Source organism: Telmatherina bonti (genome assembly GCF_933228915.1).
Source record: "Telmatherina bonti genome assembly, chromosome: 8".
Classification (NCBI taxonomy): domain Eukaryota; kingdom Metazoa; phylum Chordata; class Actinopteri; order Atheriniformes; family Telmatherinidae; genus Telmatherina; species Telmatherina bonti.
Window position 1 is genome coordinate 27,177,140 of NC_136626.1, and position 21,287 is coordinate 27,198,426.

General features: G+C 40.6%; 1 protein-coding gene across 1 annotated transcript; it reads right to left on the minus strand.

Annotated features, from left to right (window-relative positions):
* Positions 1–5,833: 5,833 nt before the first annotated feature.
* Positions 5,834–12,849, minus strand: rgmd (RGM domain family, member D). The gene is made up of 3 exons (XM_079244503.1): positions 12,720–12,849; positions 9,057–9,568; positions 5,834–7,516 (listed from the first exon to the last, which is right to left on the minus strand). The coding sequence occupies exons 1-3, from the start codon at positions 12,811–12,813 to the stop codon at positions 6,818–6,820; spliced, it is 1,305 nt and encodes a 434-aa protein (XP_079100629.1). The 5' UTR covers positions 12,814–12,849; the 3' UTR covers positions 5,834–6,817.
* Between the last annotated feature and the right edge of the window lie 8,438 nt (positions 12,850–21,287).

Consider the following 21,287-nt stretch of genomic DNA (forward strand, 5'->3'; position numbering starts at 1 on the left):
GCCAGGATGCACATGGAAACTCATTGAGGGGTGGGATTGTTGTTTACATGGAAGCTTTACCAGTTTTTCAGGGTCACATGATGAAATGAAATATGCAAGGTTACAAATGACGGCAGCAGAGTACACACTGAGGTGGCACATTAAGCATCAGACAACATTCAGTCAGGAAATGTCAGGAAAACTTGAAGGCAGCTTGAAAGGCAGGGTGTAATAAGTTTATATTTGCAAAGCAGCTAGTATTAGTCAAATTTTCAAAACTGCTGCACTGCCTGGATGCCAGGAGCTGAATCTGATGCAACATCTGTTAACGATTGAATTGCCTCTCCACATACATCGTGTAATCATCATCCTCTTACATCAGGAGGCGATGCAACAAAGGCAGAAGCCGAGATAGAATTTCACAAATTCACATTTTGAAGAGCAGTGTCAGATGGAGAAAAAAAAAATACGCAAGAGACAAAAAAAGTAGAGCCACTGGCTCATGAAATAAATTGTCCCAATTACAATAAAGTGTGGCTCTTGGTCAGTGTGCACAGCAGGCAGTTCATCTTTATTACAATCAGTTAATGAAAATCAATCCCCCTCCTGATAAACTCTTATCTCCACGGCCTTTGCGCACCCCTCGTGCCGGGAGATAATAAATTAGGGTAATATTGCCTTTGATGAGGGAGTGAATTGCAAATTATTGTAACTTTCCAAGATTTATGATGCAGATGCTTAATTTCCGAGCTGGGTTTTTCAGGGCGTCAGGGTGCCGGGGAGCCATTTGTTAAAAGTTTGGTGACACAGGCTCGTTAATAAAAATACACACTCAGACAGCCAGGTGTTCTCAGCTGTTCTCAGTGGTTACAGTAGCAGAGAAAACTGTGCTGAAACTGCAGGAACCGTGAGCTTGTAGGACATTTGTCTCAGACATTTCACCTGTAACCGAGTATACATATGAAGAAGGCAAAACCCATGGGATGCAACATGTTTACTAAAGTAGCACTGTCAATCATGCAGCACCCGAACCCCCTTCCCCTATCACACAAGCCAGGAGTATATGATTTGATATGTAGGTCAATACCCATTCTGCAGTGAGCCAGTGGGTGAGATATGTCTGGTTGCTTGCTGTCACTCTGATTATTGAGGAGACACAGAAAGATTGAGCTGGTCAAGTATGAGAGGGCCTGCAGCATGAGATAGCTGTATGATTGCTGCCACTAGATCCTAGAAGCCAACACACACACACACACACACACATTCTCACACACAACTAGAAAACTCGCTGAGAAATGAGAAACTTCTCGCTCTTTGTTCCGCAGGAGTGACCCATGTAACAGGGTGCAATGGATGTGTGTGTTGGACGTCTTCTGCTCGGTACCACAATCAGGCTGCAAGTGCATCATTAAGCAAAATGCTCCAGCAACAAAACAGAAGGTTGGCGTTACGAGTCATCAGGAAGTGCAGGAATGATGCAAGGTGGATCATTTCAGGAGCAAACCCAATCTCACATGAGCAGATGAATGAGTTTACAGCGATTGCTCGCCAACATCTCATGCATCATTTAGCATCGATAAATCAAGCAAGTGTCTAAACTGTAAGAATGCACTTCGTATAAGATGTTTTCCACGCGTGCTGCCATCAGGGTCCATCCATTGTCTGTCATTCATGGAGTTTTCTTCCAGGATAAAACTGAGCTGTGTAAAGTGCACATAAGGCCTGTGGTTGTCGTGCAGACTTGCCTTAAAAGTGAATTTAAACCACCTGATTATCTTGTTCAAGAATCTTCTCTCATCAGAGCATTTTTTTGTCGAAGGAACAGCTTTCATTAAGACACCCATCAATCTATCAATTATCAATCAAGGAGAAGACTCACACACCACTATCTATTTATCTTGCCGAGTGCTTTATTATTATCAAATTAATTTCCCCATTGAGAATATCAATCACTCAAGCACTTTTTTTCCTCAACTCATTAGCTTTGTAATTGTCCTTGTTTGTGGGGGGAAAGTCAGCATAGGATGGCCCAAAGAGGGTGGACAAACAGTTTGAACAGGCTTGAATAGTTACAGCAAGGCTTGCAGATCCACGCTAAATCTACACAGGCTCTGCATTGTGGAGGATTTGGCTCATTTTCCATATTAAACTTTCCAAAAAATGTGTTTTCACTTTCAGTCACCTTGAAAAATATGAGGATTCCCAGTTTCAATGTTCATAAGTTGTCAGCAGAGTCATGTTGCTCTCATGTTTTGCTGATGGCTCCATCACAGCAGCATATGTGAATCACAACAGAGATTTGCAGCTTTTTCTTTTAAATGTTGAGGCAGATGAAAGGACATATACAGTTTAGATATCATTTTTACAGGCTATTAACAATCGTGAGACATTAATGTGCTTGGTAAAAGGGGATCAGGTGGGGTATTCCTACCTATATGAGAACACAACACATTTAACAACAGGTATTTTTATATTATCCATCAGCGGCAGAATCTTTTCTTGACTAATACATGCTGCATGCAGAGTCAGATGATTGCTACTTTTTATGTATCGCAACATAGGCAGCGTTTTAGTGTTTTGAAGGCAGAGTTATTTTCATTTAGATATAACTATGTTGTTTAGTCCAGCGGTTGCACCTCCAGCGATCAGACTCTACCAAACGCTTGCAGGGTAAATGGGACGTTAACAAAATAAAACAATTTAAGTGGATCCTAATGAATTAAAATGAAATGAAAAATACTTTATTCATCCCAGAGGGAGATTACAATGTTGTAGTATTTTTTGAAAAAAATAAAACATAAAAGCAACAATGATGATTAGAAGAATTAGAGAGAGAAATCTGCTGGCAGGAATGATCTCCGGTATCTTTCTGTCTTCCATTGGACATGCTGAAGGCTCACACTGAACACTGTTGTTTCTTCACTGTGTTGTGTAGAAGATGTGAAGAATCTTCGTCTATTTTCAGCACCTTGCGCAGTATTCTTTCCTGGACAATCAGATCCAGCAGCTCCAGCATTGTCCCCAGCATAGAACCAGCTTTGTTTGGTTCTGGCTCAGGCTCTGATGCTGCTGCCCCAACAGATGGCAGCAAAGCTGACTGCACTTTTCACAACAAACTTACAGAACATGCAACATCTTGGTGCAGACACTGAGTGAGCTTAGCTTCCTTAAGAAGTAGAATCTACTTTGTTCTTTCTTGTGGCCTCTGTGTTGCAGAGGTCCCTCATTAGCTCTGTCCAGACCTCCACCGGTCTGATCCCTCTTTAATTTATGATTATTTCAGACCACACATCGCTCATGTTGTTCTGTTGGAGCTGATTTTATAATATTTTCCTGTGGTCCTTCAGCCTTGCACTTCTTAATCTTTGTTTTGAGTTCTTTGTGGTCTTCAATAACTTGCTGTCACCATCCCTGACAGCTTACTTTTTTAATATATTTTTTTCAGATTTTGAGTGTCACTGGTGATCCAGGGTTTGTTATTGGAGAAGCGCCTCACCCTCCGTGTTGGGAAGATGCTGTTCACACAGAACTTCATATAATCTGTCACACACTCGGTCACTGGTGTCCTCTCCATGTCGTTCTCAGAGGACATTCCAGTCTGTGGTCTCAAATCACCCACTCAGACCATCTTCAGCTTCATTAGAACAGGTTTTAGTAGTTTAAGTGATGATTGGTTGCTACTGAACAGCAGGCTTGCAGGTGGAGATAAAAAGAACCAGATTGTGGTCTGATCCTCCTAAAGGCGGCAGGCCAGAGGAATGATGGTGATGTTGCAGAGAGGGAGATGTTGTTGAAGTCTCCAGAGATCGCACGAAGGCATTAGGATGCTGTGTTTGTGTCATAGCAACGACAGAGCTGATGATGTCAGCGGTAGCAGATATGACAGAAACGGCAACCAGAAAAACACAGGTAAATTCTCCGGGTAAATAAAATGGATGAAAACTCACAGCTGACAGTTCCACATCCCTTGTAAAGATCTTCTCCTTTTCAGTGTGTGCAGAATGGTACCAACAGTGGTTAAAAAGCACCGCTGGCTTTTTTGCTATCAGTCTGTGCAGACACATTAGCATCAGGGATGTGTTCATGCAACCACGTCTCCGTGAAGGTGTATTCCTTTTGAGACCTTGTTAAGCACCTCGAGCTCATCTGTTTTGCTAGCTAGTGATCTTACACATCAGAACTGTTGGAAGAAAATGTTTGAATCTCCACTGTTTTTTCTCTCTGCCTCGCTCCTCTTCAACACATCTGGAATATGGCGTTTAATTTAGCTGATTATCTAGATTTTGGAGAGCTCCAGTTGATCCAACTGATGGACAACTTTTCTGCTGCCATGGAAACTCACCATAACAAATGATGAAAGGGTCCAAAGTTAAAAAAAAAAAAAAAAAAAAAAATCATTTGAGCAGCACGGCCTCTGAACCAATGTGTCAAAAAAAAAAAAAACAATTGTTAAAAAATTAACTTGACAGCAATTATCTTAAAAAAAAAAAAAAAAAAAAAAAAAAAAAAGTGGAGTCTGTTTAAAAAATTGCAAGTGTTGTTGGACCTGCAGTTTGCTGTCATCTCACATTATAGTAAATATATAATCAGTGAAAGGCAGTTAGCCGCAGTTCTGATAAGAAATTAAAAATCAAGGTAATTTTTCTTTTAAAATATCAAACTTTATTTCATTCAAGCATCTAAATGGAGCTTATTTGCTACTTTTTATGGTTTCAAGATATATATTTGCATCACATATAAGTAATATGTGTGTTCCTGATATTAAACAGACTACTAATACAGTCAGAACTGCTATCATTTATATTGCCTAATCCACATTTTATGCAATTTATGATCTTATCTGAGCAGTAAAAATAATCTATGATGTAGATAGATATATAGCAAAACATGAAGTACCATTTAACAAGAGTTTAAAAGCATCAGGTGTGTAAATGCAGTAGTTGGGTGAATGAGCTTATTTCTACCACCAGATACCTTCCCATCCTACTACAATCTCACTCCCTCTCAATCTTCCTCCAGCTTCCTCCTGATATTAAGAGTGAGGTGATGAAGTGACCCAGGAAAGACCTTATTTAGGCCGTCTGAAATGTGCTTCACATATGAGAAAATACTAAAAAAAAAAATCCTCGGCTTTTTCCCCATATCACGCACATCGTCTTTATTTAAAGAAACGGGATGAAGAGAGATTAAGTATTATTGCCTGTGTGATGAAACACGCTGTCACCCAGAGTAATATCAGTTACCTTTAACTCAATCCAACATATAAATTACATCCACGTCTGCTGATTATAGAGTATTAATTCTTAATGTCTTCATAAGGACTGTGCCCGAGCTTTCTTAATTGCATTTTTAATGTAAATTAAAACTGATGACGGCCCTCTTCAAATGCTGGCTGTCATTGTTCATAGATGGTGCAAAAACCACTGTGTGCTGATGTTGTTGACTCCAAGCTGGTGTTAACCACTGACCAAATCCTATTTGGAGCCATGCAACACTCGGACAGACAAAAGCAAAGCCAGCAGCCAGCTCAGCACTCAAAAGTAACATTTACACAGGGGACTGAGAACATACTGTGGAACCCTACAGCTACACAGTCAGCTTGTCAAAGCTGTCTTTGTGCTACCAGATGTCAGGACTTGTAGACTGAGGACACCACCAGGACACAACGCAGCATTGCAAGTACACAGATAGGAAAAAAGATCATACTGTAAAATGTTGCCCATTTAGGAAAATCTCTGTTTTGTTTTTTTTTTAAAATTAAATCACCTCTTTTAAAATATCCTAATAATATTCCTAAAGAAATAAAGGGATTAACAAAAGAAGGAGAAGTGATTATAGTCTGGAGTGTTTACTTTAATACAGAAATTTAAGGATTCAGCTCAACACATATTAGTTTACTTTTAATACAATGACTCAAAATAACCTGCTAAACACAACAAATGTAAAACATATTATAGTTAAAACATCTATACACAGGCAAATGTACACAATATAAAACACATATATACACTCTTTTAATATATTATTATATAAAGATTTGTGGGGGTTTTTTTTACCTTTAAAAACTGGAAGTTAAACAGCTTGAAGAGGGAGTCTTTCACAAAAGCAGAACTGCTGAACGTCACATTGACACATCATTCTTTAAGGCTAGGTAGTTTTTACATGCAGTTGTTGGATCCTGTGTCTTCAGTTTGCCAATTGCTTAAAAACTAATGAACATGATTTATAAAAAAAAAAAAGAAAAATTTACACAACACTTGCTGCTAAAACCATTAAGTGCTATTGATATTACTGGATAATACAGGATCTAGAAGCCATCTTGCTCTAGATAAAGTGGAAAAAAAGAACAAGAACAGATACTGTATGGAGTCATATTCAACTTCATATACGGTGGAGTGTTTAAAGGTTGTGCACATTTTCAATGGAAATATTTACAAAAAATACGCCGTTTTCCTGCTTCAAGGTCGGCACACACAGCTCTGCGTTTCATTTGCTTTCGTCACAACTGTGTGGTGCAGACATGTTGTACAGGACATCTGATCATGTGACTGAATGCATTTGTTTGTTTTAGTTCCAAATGATGCGATGTGTGTTTGAATCCACATAAGATGCAACAAGGGGAAATTGTTTCAAAAAGTGAAATTCTTCAAATGGGAATTTAAAAAAAAAAAAAACTGTAAAGATTATAAGAGTACCAACCCCTTTAGAAATGAAAATACAAAGAAAAAATTGTCTGTGCTCAAGTCACTCTTTCCTCAAGCTGGTAATGCTTCCAATGTCCTGTCTGAGTCCATGCTCCGCCTTGTTTTTGTTTTGTAATCATTTATATTTATTTCTTTTACAACAGTAGCAGAGTGAGCAGTAGGAGTGAGAGCAGGGAGCTGTTGGCTGCTGATACAGCCTGCGTCTGTGACGTTCCTCGGTTGTAAACACGAGGAGTCCTTGGAGAATTCTGCTTCAGTTTACTGGGTGGCAACGCCTTTAAATCCTCCATGGCACCGTAGGCCGCCATAGAGAACTCAGGATCTCCTGTTGTCAGCAAGTCAAACACGCAGGACTGAAAGTACACGTCTTCCACCTGCAGAGTCTCTCTACACTTGGCTGTGGCTCTCTCCACCGTGTAGGTCTGGTGGGGAGGCCGTGGAGGACCCAACTCTGTGTTTGTGCCTTGAAGGCGGGGTTGCTGGCTCTGGCGGCTCAGCGTGTGCTCTTTGATAAGCTCGTTGCGCGGGCAGCCGTGCAAGCACAGCTGCAGACCGCCACCGTCCTCGGAAAAGTCTAGTGTGTCCTCTGGCATGCGAATGGCGAAGGTCAGGTAGCTGCCCACACGTCGGATAATGATGGAGGTGCCGATGTAACGGGCTTGTATCTTCACCTGCCGCCCCACTCCAGAGCCGCCTCGCTCTGCGATGGTCAGGCTGCCGCTCTCGCCACCACTCCGAGTCCCATCTTGAAAGGCGAGGGGCAGATCCTCAGTGGTGGCCTGGTACACCTTCTGATCAGTACACCCCTGATATGACTTGAAGATTACTGTGATCTGAATCAGAGGAAAAAGTTAAAGCAGTTTAGAACAAAAGATTTGTAGCATTAGATTTATCCTACAGCCAGCATTTTGTCAAAAAAGGTAAAAGAAAAAAAAGAGGGCTAAAAACAATACATATCCCAGCCACATGGTGGCAGTAAGGAACAAACATTAACATGTTGGGTCAGCTATGTTGATGAATCTCACTGGTCTTTTTACAAAATGCAGATGCTCTTTTCTGTCAGATATCATAAAATAAATGTATTCAAAACTAAATTAGTTTAACAAAGGATCATCTATTCTTTCCAACCCCCCCCCCCCAAAAAAAAATAAATAAATAAAAAATCATAGCTAAACATAAACATGAGCCTAAAATCTCCACCTCTTACTCTGCTGTCATTTAGTTAGAATTTCTGATTTACGCTTCAGGAGAGTTTTGACAAATATGAGCTCCCCTCCTTTTCGCTTCAGGAGAGTTTTGACAAATATGAGCTCCCCTCCTTTTCTTTCCAAGTATTGTGACAAAGTGTTGGCTGTGGTTACGTTTATACTTAAAGGGAATTCTGTATTTGATGGATGATTTCCAGCCTGAAGTCTGGCAGTAGAAAACAACTCTAAAAGTGGGATGTGGGCATGCGGGTGTTGAGCACTGATACACCTTTGCTACACATCTGCACTGGGCTGCATAACTGCTGCTAAAGTTCAGTCAAATTTCTAATGAGGTTTGACATCATCTGTTGTTTTAAGTGTAATCATTTATAATTTGAAAATGTGAGTTTAAAATTGGCTCATTTAAAATGTTCAGTGATGTTTCTTTATAAAGAGGAAGCAGATTTTTAAAGGCATTAAAGAAGAAAATAAAGAAGCAGCTTGTGGAAGCCAACAGTATGCAACTTCAACTATTAAGTAGATATACAAAATATATTATTAAAAGGTTTTTTAGAAGTAGGAAAAAAAAAAACTGCTATGAAGATACAACCCCAGTTCATTACCAGAACCAAAAACTCCTTGCTGCTGGCCAATTATTCCTTTATTTTTCCAAATGATTCCATATTTACACAAAAAGCAGCAAGTTAATTATTTGACCAGAGGGGTGAAAAAACATTCCAGATTGTGGCAGTGGAGGAAAATGTTTGAGTGAGCGTTAATCACTACCATATGACCACCCATGTGTTAAAGGTAGAGCACTCAAGCATGTCTGTGATTCAACACCACTGAAGGACTCCCCTCCTCTTTTCTTTTCCCCTCACAGATCTGAAGGAGCTCCAAGACACGAGGAATGCTGGAGACTAGAGAGGCACCGTGGAATGACGATTAACTTCACATGTTTGATACTTAAAGGCAGCGCCTGAGCTAGCGAGCTAGCATGGGAAGAGCAGACTGCTTGTGTTGGCCATTAGTTTCAAACTTACTGTCATGTGAGGGCTAGCTTCTGATCTGGACATGTATGGACATGACAGATTTGCTTGTGCCTATTCATGCACTGAAGGCAAAAAGATAAGAGGAAGGTAACACTGCAGACAAGTCAGGCGTAGGCAGTAACATTCATCCTTACTTTGCTGGTTGCTGTTGCGCTGGAGCCTGGGACAACAGGCACATTTGTCACCTGCACCGACAGGAAGCGGTTATCGATCAGAGGCCACGCCCCTTCCACTTTGCAGGTCTGAAATTCGTCTCGGAAAGTCCGTAGGTGTGGGTCTCCGAATAATCCACAGTGGGCGTACTTCTTCTGCTGGCCGCCTGAGCCTGATACGAGGACCCGGTTCTCGTAATCGCAGAGCTCCGACACGGCTGGCCTGGATGTGCTGGGGACCTTGGCGGAAGAGGTGGGCCCATCACTGGAGCAGTTGTGCTGAGAGAATAAGTCCTTAATGCGAAAGACAGCTGAGTGGTAGACCAGGTCACCTCTGCAGCTGCGCGCTTGCCGCCGGGTACACAGGGCGTACGCCCGTAGGGCAATGCAGTAGTCCACATCTAGAGCCACGTCCTCCTGAAGACCACTCGCTGGTGAGGTAGAAGACACGTACTCTGCATTGCAGCGCTGGATTCGACACTGCTGGCAGTGAGCTGGAAAACAAAAAGGATCAAGATGATTGTGAACAGTTGAACTGCAACATTATGTTGTGATCTCAACATTTGCCCGTCAGCAAATTTCTCTCCCATCAAAAAGTGATGCACATCCAACGTTACCATAAATTTCCAGTTGACATTTACTGATACATTACCTCAGCACTGCATGAAGCAGCAAGGTCAGAACTTTTCCACTATCAACTTTAGCACAATCAGGAGAGCATTAAAAGCCATACGTGTGAGCCCACAAGACCCCGATCCCACACTGTGCTCCACAATCAGTCAAAACTCATTTCCCTCATCCAGCCCTCACAGAAACAGCTTCACAGTAGAAGGGAACCAACTCGTGTTAGCTTGCCTGAGGGTGTTGAATCAGGTTTGGCTGTTGGTGAGATAGTTGAAATCTATCAAATAACAATACATGTCACGTGACTGTAAGGCCAGTGCGTTGGGGTTGCTAACGTAAAGAGGATCACAAGAAGAATATCATTCAGAGTTGCTGAGGATGCCAGCTGAAAGCTGGAAGGTGGCGAGGCAAAGAAGCCCAGCATGTGATAGTCTGCCTCAATTCCAGGATTCATGTCAAGTAATTTCTTCACAAAAAAAAGAAGCACAAAGAAATTAAGCCATTACTTTTGAGAAGTAAGATGTGGCTACTCATCAAATGTATTTACCTTTTATGGCTACTTTTGGATTTGATGTGTCTGTCTGTGCTGCCAAGGATTTGACCGCCTTGCTGTACGGTTGAAATATTTCCATTTCAGATCAGGATGAGCCACAATCTCAAGACACATTTGTCACTTTTACTGCAAGACTGAGTGCAATCTAAATATTGCAACAGAAATAATCCTCTGTTTACCCCAAAGCTCCATCTTATCTCACAACAACTTGGGACAAAACAAGAAGATAAACATGGGAGATTTCAGGTCAGTGCACATGAATATTTTCACACCATTTCTTCCCATTCACACAAGTCTGGTGCAGTCAGGGAGCAGCAGAGATGATTAATCCGTCTCACAGTCAGTGCACTTAAACACAAGCTCGGATAAATCTGAGATATAGTGTGAGAGGTCAAGTTAGATGCATCCGTCCTCTAAATTCCAGTCTTGCTGCGAGGTCACTCGTGTCTGCCCAGATTGACACTTACTGACAATCACTGCCTACACAGCAATCAACAAGCATGCATCTCCCTGAAGGCTCTTTATGTTCCGCCACTTAAACAGCTACCAACAGTTGTGTAGAGCACATTGATGACAAGCTAAATGACCACACAAATAGCATCTAAGCTGGTATGTGTTTTTTATTTTTTTATTTTTTTATTAATAGATAGTCTTTGGATAAAGACAAATTTCAGTGGCATTTTCAGGGGACCTTCCATCCTCACCACTCTGATGGCTGACCTGATATGGGTTTTTCAACTGTTAACTATTTATCAGAACCAACAGCTTATACATATGGCCAATATTTATTATTCACCTGATATTATATTTTTGGAGTAAAAGAAGACACAACGCAGCTGAACTCAAACTTATAAAAAGTTTAGTCTGATAGCTCAATGTGATCAGATCATGAGAAACATTCCTGCCTTGTGAAATAATCATCTCCTGGCCTGAAAAGCACTCAGTTTAATGGCTATCCTGTTTAAATGGGTTCATTTACAAAAAAATCAATCAGTTAAGACAAACACCACACTATTATAGACAATACTTTCCAGGAACAAAGCAGCACTTTAATATCTTTCTCTTTATAGTATAACAATATATTAGCTACAGACAAGTACTTTCTGGGGAAGCTGTGTATATAATATTAAACATTTTCACCACAGCAACTATTCCTAAGCCATTACAATAGTGCTAATAGTCTAAGTTTACGTCTTTAAAGTGATGGTTAATGGTCAATAACATTGTTTATGTCACTATGTAATGACTAAATCCTTATTTAAAATAAATAGCCACACAATAATTTGATATAATTTAAGTAAAATGGAACATTTGGACCAGCCAACTTAAAACATGGCTTTAAGGTTTCAGATATAAGGGCATGAATAACAAGAAATGCTGAATTTGGTAGCCGATTCCCTACCCTGGTTTGATCACTTTACAATCATTATTATTATTATTATTATTATTATTATTATTATTAGTTAAAATGCTCAAAATTTTAGAAGCATATTTTTCTATATAAGAAAAGTGAAATTCAATACTACATTGCGTTGGATCTTGCAGATTAATCCGCTAAATCCAAAGTTCCTCATTAAAAAATATGAACGTGGATCGACACAAAAACTAAGACAACTTGGAAAAGCAAAAAAAAGATAAAAAACATAGTGTATTTTGGATTTTGTAGATTCCCGATCTCAGGCTGAGATAGAGGAGCAGGCAACACGTTCAGAGGCCAAAAAGTTGGACCCCCATGCATGGTGGCTAACAAAGTTAATAAATGAAGCATGAATAGATGAAAAACCGTGGTCCTCCTAGCTTCTGCTACAACTACAACAGTATAAGCTAGGTGGGAACATTACAACTGTGTCCACTATAACGCAAGCAGTAAATTAGCGCTATTTTCTCGGTTTAAATGAAAGAAAAAACACAAAAAGCTCCGTCCAAGGCTGACTGCGGGTGCTGAACGCCTGTTGCTAGTGAGCTATGCTAGCTGGGAAAGCTAAGCCGTAACTACACGCAAGTTAGTAAATAATTAACTACACTGTGGTCAAAACGTAGTAACTGTTAAGCGGTTAGTTGCACTGTGTTTAGCGTGCTTGTGTGGTGTGACAAAAGTGCAAAGTGTTATCTAAAAGATGTCTGTAAAGTGCGTAAACTCGTGCTGCTCGGCTAGCAGCGATACAAGTGTTGCAGTGCAGACTGGAGGCTGGGATACCGCAGTTACTTTGTCCCAGTAGAGGACGGGAAACTTTTGAAAAACAACCATTTCCCCTCCTTCTTGTTAACTCCAAAACATTAATAACTCCAGAAAAGACATGCTTAAAAACCCATCAGAGTTACATTTCAAACCAACACAACACTAGGGAGGGGGGGGGGGAAAGTTAACTTTTCTATCTCCACCTCCATTCCGGTGAATGCGAGGTACAGCTATGCACTGCATGCAGGACAGGAGTGGGGGAGCACGGATTGTAAAAAGCACCACTTACCTGGTCGAAACAGCAGAGAAAGTAAAACCATGGTGAATGTTACACAGTCCCAAAGCTGCCGCTTAGCCGTGATTTGAGGTCCGCTTCTCCCCATACCAATCCATTCAGTTAGAATGGAGTTCCTCGACTGCTTCTCATTGACGCTGCGGCTGCGGGAAATCAGACAAAAATTCGTCTTCCTTCCCAAGCGCTGTCATTCAAAAGGGGCCCCTGTCTTCAGGGCGGCTCTACGAGGGAGGGGTCTAAAGCATAGACGGGGCCCAGAGGTGATTGCTGGCCAATGAAAGACTAATTATTCGCTAACCACTTGATATTTACATGTAGTGGCAATTACTGGGGATGAGGACAGTGGAGAGGTGGGTGTTGTGAAGTTAGGACTGCTCTGAATAGGAATCAGTGTGTAGCGGTAATAATTATACTATTGCAAGTTTTAAAAAAAAAAAAAAAAAAATAGTGCCAAAAATCTGTCATAACATCAGTTATTTACTCAGAAGTTGTACTTTTCCACATGCAGAAACCAGATTTTTGTGTGCAACTAGCTTTAATATGGTGTTTGGCTTCCCTCCCCCATAAAGAACAAACGTTTGTGTGTTTTCAGCATCAAGCAGGATTTTGTCACCTGTTTCCCCCCCTCAAGCCTAATAATGGGGCTTGATTGACAATTGTGAGTGCAAAAGGCTAGACATAGCTCCTTTAGGTTACACACATTTTTTGTTTTTGTTGTTTTGAAGTAATTATCCTCTCATGAAGGAATAAGAGACTAAGAAAGGGGGGGGGGGGGGGGGGGGGGGGAAACAATGAATCCGCAAGCTATTGTTGCATAAATGTTTTGTTCATAGTCCCCTGGCAAAAAAAAAAAAAAAAAAAAAAGCAAAAGTATCATTTGCTTATATTTCTTCTGAAATTAGTAGAAAAATTCTCTCCACAATTATGTTCCCTCTGCAAATCTCAGTGCACTATTAAATTTTCCATTACATTTTCAGTCAGCAACTGGTATGTTACTCTGTTCTCTTTGTGGCCAACTTTCCATCTCTCTCACTCCTTCAACGACACTCTGTCTTTCATTTGCACAGCTGCTGCGAGGCTGGACCATCTGCAAGGAACATAGACTCACCAGATTCTAGCCTTCTGCCTGAGACACGCTCTGATGTGTTTGTACCACACAAATGAAGGATTTGAATGCACCAAATGAGTACTGAATTAAATGCTCATCTTAAGTGAATAAATAATCCAAGTTTGTGTATGTTTTTTTTTTTTTTTTAATATATCATTCTGTTAAAAGTTAAAGCTTTGTTTTGCTGCAGCTGGGACTTCAGGGTTGTAGCTGTGTGGGTCTCCCTCTGCACCCCCCTCCTGGTTTTATGAGAGTGAACCCAGACAGTTATGGGATCACTGGTTTTTCTGTACACATGCAGGCTCCTCTAGCTGTACAATTGTGCAATTCAGGTGGCCTGTCAGTCCGGTGAAAGGTCTTTGTGGGCCTTCATTAGTGTGGGGCTGATATGTAGACATACACACAGCAAGTGAAAAGTCTGAACACACCTACCCATATATGTGTACACTTAGTGTATTCTATAGTGGACAGCAGGGTGATGAAGACAGCTCAGCCCAAGTGGAACGTTGGGATTGTTCTGAGCTGCCAGAAGGGCCTCTATCACACTGGATCCACTGTGCCAAGTTTATCCCCCCAGAGGGATCTACCTTTCCCTGTTTGTTCAGCTAATTTTGGAGGTTTGTTTAGCTGATCTGCTTTACGGCTGTTGCTTTACGGTCATATTTTAAACTCCCCTGCCCCAGCAGGTTGCACATCATATACTCCATGACAGCTTGGACACAGATTTCTAGCACAAAGTGGAAGAGTAAAATAGTGTTTGTGCGGTTTATTTTGCAGCGTAAGCTCACCTGTTGCAACGTGAGCCTTCAAATGCAAGATGTGGCATTTCCTGGGAAAGAAAGCAGGAATATTGTTTTTATTCAATATAAAAGATAAATGACATATTTGCATTAACAATAATTGATAATTACATGCTGGTTAAGTGTTATGTGAAAAAAAAATGAAAGGCAACTAAAATCAAAGCCTTGGTTTTACTCAGTAAGTTGTTGTCTACCAAGTGATCTGAAGGTCCACATTGTGGTGCTGAGGACCACTGAAGCAAACGGTTAATTGATCCAGGTGGATGGTAAGGATGAATTCAGCACATGAAAGAAACTCAGAGACCGCCTGTCAGGCTTGATGGGTGGAGAAAGAGCTCTTTCTTCTTTTCTTTTCTTATGAGCCTATTGCATTGCATGCCCCAGTTCATATGTATACTCTGTTAAGTCTAAAACAAATTGGAAAGAGCAGAGGAGCAGGTGGACAACAAGGGCATGCATCGCGTATATAACAAGAGCAAGTGACCTGCTCTCAGTACTGCACTTGTTCTAGGAAAGTAACGAAAACGTAAGTCTAAAGTGCAGCTTCTTGGAGAAAAATGACAACAAAACTTGAAATTTGGGGAAAATATTAGAGATATCTGAAACAGAACAAAAACAAAACTCATGCAACTTTTTTAAAAATAAAAACAGGACAGAAAATGTAGTGCAAAGTAAAAGAGACCGAGGGAGAAAGAATGGAAGAAAAGGGGGAAGGGAGGAGAAAGAAGGGGAGAGAAGGAGGGAGGGAGGGATTGGGTTTCCTCTGACAGTGTGTCTGGACAACTCCACATGTTCCTCATTAAGGTCCTCACACTGTGGGACCAGCTCCACACCAGGATGCTTGTTTTTGTTATTAGGCCCAACTTGCTGTGGTCTAGTGGAAGCCCAAAAACACAGCCAGCTCAGGACCATCTCCACAAGCCACTGTCCTCAAACCAAATAAAAATGCTTACACTCTTCTCACATATCCACAGCTCAGCATTATAAATCCTCCATGCATTTCATGAAACTGGGAAAATTCACATGTATTTTAACCTCTAAAGTCACTTCCCTGGGCAACCCTGAACCATCTGTTGGCTTTTGTTGTTAGCGAACACCGTAAACAATTTTTTCTCCCACAAGTACGCTTTTTCTTGAAATGGATATTTACTAAACAATATGAAAGTACAGGGTGCAGGTAATCGAGAAAGTTTCATGCCTGGGACATTTGTTTAATTTCATGCCCATCCAGATTTGTCAACTGAGACATGTATCATGTTTCTTCTAGAGGCCGATAACATCAGAGATTGGAATCAGAAGCAGCACGTGCCCTCTGTAGCCTCTGCAAGCGCCACACGGCTGCAATATTAGAGACACGCTTATTGAATTTTACACAGGAACCAGAGCAAATTGGCTGTTTTTGTTTTGTGTTTATGTTGGGTTTTTTTTCTTTTTTTTTTTTTTTAAGTCACCCCCTGTATGAAATGAAGCGGCCTATAGCACAGCTGAGACAGAGAATGAAACAGTGATGTAGAAAGCGAGTGGGCCTGGTTCAGGCTGCTTGCTGTCAGAGGGGATCTGTTATCTCTGCAGAGATAAGAGGAAACTGTGGTGTGAGTGTATATGAGGCAGAGCTGATAGCATCTCCACTCAAGGATCCCACTTACGGCAACCTGATTGATAGCTGACAGCACACACATGGGAGTTGGGGAGGGGGTGGGGGGGGTTGGGGTTGGATTGTTTTCGTAGGAGCCCCGCAGTAGGTACCCATGCAGGCATCTGTTTACTGTGTTTCTTTGGATCCTTTGTTTCAGAGTAAACAGGAATTCTCACATATGCATGTCATTTGTGTTGAGAGCGTGCTAGTCGCAGACCTGCACAACTCCAAAACGGGAATGCAAAAGAGGTGAAAGATGTTTATTAAACAATTTTGAAATTTCATCTGATTGTATCAGCCTAACTCTGACACACCTTCGCCACACAGAACCAAATCTATCTCTTTTTTCCATCTTCTTTTACTAAGAACAAATGTTGACACAGCTCAAAGCCCTGTGCTCATGAATAGACAGTCAACTGACAGGTAACCCTAGCTCTGGGATCATGGGGTCATCCCAGCCTGATGAGGGATGATGAGTAAAATAAATGGAGGGCAGCACACAGAGGGACTTCTGATGTCCTCAACCCAGAGGGAGAGAGTTCAGGGCCATTTGACCTCTGATCCATGCACTGCCTGCATATTTGCATGTGTGGTGTTTTCAGGGTTAAATCTCCTCCGAATCATGAATTCTACTATATGTTTTGACTCTAGATTTGTTTTCCTTTTAAACAAATATAAACAAAACACTTCAAGGTGGCTTCAGCCAGCAGCCAATGAGTCTTGAGCTAAAGTTTGTTAGAACATGCCTTGCCTTTATTTTTTATTTTCCACTCTTGTCACTTTCTGAAATCAAAAATGCTGACATGGCTCCACATCAGTTCAGCACTCATTTTCTATCTCTCAACAAGATGTATGTGAAAAATTCAGCATGGTATATGTTCAATTCTATCCAGAAACTGTTTTATGTCGTAAATATTTACTGTGTAAGAGACCAGAACTGCCTTTACGGCGATGCTAGATGTGAAATTCTACAAATCATCTTTAGTGGAAGTTGAGTTTGCAGTTGAGAAGAAAAAAGATCTTTGGAGATTTGTGCAGCAGGAGTCATGCCAATAATATTCAGCTCGGGCCTTTTTAAATGCTTCGTCAAATCTTTTTCTGATGTAGGGGTACTCTTGTGGAGCTTCCACTGCATTCATGGCAAAGCCCTCACTTAACCCGCAACAGTTGGTAGCCTATTGTTTCTGTCCAGCCCCTCCTCCAAAGACAACTGTCCTAAACCAGGAATAGATGGCAATAACCAAGACAAGAGCAAACTAAGCCGTTTTTATCAAAGGTCTCTCTTTTCTTTAACTGGTTCATAGCGTTGCGGCAAAACAGCAGCAGTGTAAGGTCCGATTGAAAATATTGTTGCGTAGTGAGGAAGAGTTTTTGGGAAATCGATATGTCTGTTTTCACTGAGTTTCAGCAGATGTTTCTCACATTCATAACACACCCGTTGCGCCTTGTACGGGTATCTGGGATCATGCATGTTCAAGACTCAACCAAAAATCAACTGTTGGGCTGATAAAGGCCACATTAACACAGGCTGCAAAACATTTTAGCCTTCCTCAACCTGCAGTGGATGTAGTATGCAAGAACAACGGAACGGATTTAAAATAAATACATTTTTGCATTGTGGAGTCTTAATTAGCAGCTTCAGGTGCAGATTGATCTAAGGATGCTATGAGTTGTAGCTACCAGAAAGGAGAACAGAGAGGAAAAGGAACTTACCTTGGAGGAGTATGCTTGTGGTGAAATCTGTAATGTGAATTGGAGAACTTCTCTGACAGGAGTTTGAAAAGGCACTCAGCTTTAACCCTCACTCCCCCTACAACTTCAGCTGACCAACTAAGGACCTGGGCAGCCAGAGGGACAGATAGCCATTGGAATCAAGGCACATGACAACAGCTGTCTGTTTCACTATTCGGCACTTTGATTAGAGCTGGATGGTACTGAGTGATGTGGCCTAATTCCTACATATCTGGGTAGGGCACTTCTGAGAATAGGAAAAAAAAAAAAAAAAGCAAAAGCATTGAATGGAAAAAAGATTGAAGCACAACCACATGCTTGAGAATATGCACTTGCAAACCCACCCATATTGATATCACAGTTAGACTGGCCATATTAAAAGATTAGCATTAGCTTGAAACCATGTGTCAGACTTGGAAAGCTTTCTTTAGTCTCTGTAGACTATCAAACACACACATTCGCGAATGCAGCCAAAGCCCGGCCCTGCTGTAAGCCAAGTATCTGTGCAGCATGAACACGGTTAATTATCATCTCAAACAAAGCCCTTTCCACTTTTGGTTTTTTCACACAAATTCTTTATGTGTTTGTCTTTATTTTTGTTGTTCGAACACCTGAGACGTTGCCGTTTATGCTTGGTAACAATCACCATAACAAAAAGAAGCCACAGCTTCATCTACATCCAACTCTTTCATGTGGCATCACCTCTAAAATATGATATGAGCAGAATTCGCAAACAAGAGGGATCTTGCCCTGTAATGTGTGTTTGGTTATCAGTTGGCTGCTGCAAACAGGCCGAGGAGATGTGAATGTGATTTGCCAGACTGACTCAACTTGCTTGCTTCAGGATATAAGCATGCGTTCCCGGTGATTTATAGATGTGGAGCAGGCAGCCACAAGGCCTCAGGCTGAGGCAGACAGAGAAAGCGAGCAAAACAACAGTACTTAATTCAAGTCTGACAAATATTCAGCAGGAAATCCATACAGACTGCTCCATCAAACCTTTCAGACCCCCTGGTTCTTCCACAGTTGTAAATCGCGACTTGTAAACTCACAAATTCCACATTAACAAAGCTGAAAGAAGAGGAAAACATCATCTGCTTTACTTGACTTCATGCGATCATGCTCCATGCTGTTTCTGCTTTGTCCAGACAGCACAGAGAATGACTTCCATGGGAAATATGCCTCGGAAACAGATGTGAATTTTCCAATAAAAGTGAATCTTAATCCCGCATGCATTTTTCAGAGTTATGAAATTGCAAAATGCCCCATTGTCTGCGTATGACTCTTCCTGCACTGTTCTCTCCTCCCAGAGTCATCTCTGTCCAATCTTTTCTGGCTAGCAGCTGTTCATGCAGACAGCTGCACTGGCCATTCATTGTAGTTGAGAGGCAATTAAAAAAATCAAGTCAATGTTGTGTTTGACTTGATCCATTGCTATTTCTACATATAATCTCCTCTCTCATCCCTCTCCTCTCTTTCCTACACACACACACACACACACACACACACATATGCCAACCTCTTTTTTAGGCATATTCACACAAAAGCTCATGAACAGCCCTACCAAGGATCTCGCTCACCAATCATGCGATGAGAAATCCTGATTCCCTTTTCAAATTGTTTGCTGCTTCTTTTTTATTTTTCCAGTTAAGAGAGAGCATATTTGGTTTGAGAGGAACATCCATTTTCAAAAGACCAGCTGTGAGAACAAATGCTGAACTCCATTGTGTTTCTATAAGAGGGGTTCAGCTCTGGAACAGCTGCAGTAAAGAAATTAAATATTGTCAATCATAAACAATTGATAAAAGATGAGATAATAATAAGTTATGAGGCAAATAAGGTTATTTTTTTAAAGCAATGTATGTTGAATTCTATAATTCAGTGTGTGTATTACGACTGTATACTGTTTAAGTTTCATTGTAATGGAATTTAATGTGTATTACTGTATTTTTCATGCTGTGAACATTTTTATGGTGTTATTGATAAGGGGGTTTTGGACTAGATAAGTCTTCCAAAACCCTTTTTCGAACTTAAGAAGCTTATTTTATTTGTTGTTTGTTGTAACCAATATTTGATTTTTTCAAAGTCCTTTCTTTAGTTCGAAATACATAAATGAAAAAAAAAAAAAAAATATATATATATATATATATACATATACATACATATATATATATATATATATATATATATATATATATATATATATATATATATATATATATATATATATATATATATATATATATATATATATATTTTTTTTTTTTTTTTTTTTTTTTTTTTTTTTTTTTCTCTCTGAAGATGCAACCCCCAATTTGCAGTGACATGGCAACGTTGGATTTGAGGCATTATTGAGGCCTGAGCCAAGAGGAGCCATGTAATCCCCAAGAGTTACTGGTCCACAAATTTTTTCCATATCTTCTTCAGTGGAGGCATGTGGCCACACAAAGTCTGACTGGCGTCATGGTGGCATTCAGTGGAGGGTTAAATTGAGCTGGGGCCTTGCCTTGTGCCATGAGCGCTCAATGCATTCTTATATGTCCATGCACACGCAAACACATGTATTCATATAAGAGTTTGCATGCCCAGTTGTGCACCCAAACATACACACACGCTTTGCATGTCTCCAGTTGTTCCCTCCTCTCACAGCACACAGCAGGTGTGAGGTGGAGCCGGATAGAGCGGGCCTGTTTGGCGAGGCTGGGTAATATGCAGCCCTCAGAACAGCTTTTCTATTGTTTCAAAGGTGTATGTTCTTTTGGAGTTGCTTTGGAAACTTTTTCTGGGTTTTAGCCTTTGACCACACACTGCAGCTTCTAACGCCACATTAACACATAGTCATTTAGGGAAAATGACTAAATTAGATTTGCCATATTTGGCAGATATTACTTGATGAATTGAACTTTTGTGGTATTTTGTGCAGATAGTATAATTCCTCATTCCAACACCCAGTAATCATTGTGGTACATTGGGAAAGTTTCAGCCAGCCTCAGTATGAAAGGGAGGGATGGCTTTGCATCTCTAAGTTATAAAATGCAATAGGTTGCACAGAGGCAGGAAGCAGGAGGATGATCTGCCAAACTTTCAGTTTAGTGTCAGACTCAATGAAAACACAGATATTTATTATGCTTCAACTGCTTCATTGTCCTCTTGACTTAGCTATTTTGCTTATTTTGCATCTTTTACCACATAAAAATTCAAACTGAATCCTAATGAAAGGGACAGTTTTAATTGTAAATTAAATTTGATACAATCATTTCCAAATCTCAAAAACCAATATGTTGTTT

Coding starts and splice junctions, on each gene's coding strand:
- rgmd (XM_079244503.1), bottom strand. CDS start 12,813: ATGGGGAGAAGCGGACCTCAAATCACGGCTAAGCGGCAGCTTTGGGAC. Junction 9,569..12,719: donor TTCTCTGCTGTTTCGACCAG/GTAAGTGGTGCT, acceptor TTTGTTTTCCAG/CTCACTGCCAGCAGTGTCGA. Junction 7,517..9,056: donor GCGCAACAGCAACCAGCAAA/GTAAGGATGAAT, acceptor CCTCTGATTCAG/ATCACAGTAATCTTCAAGTC.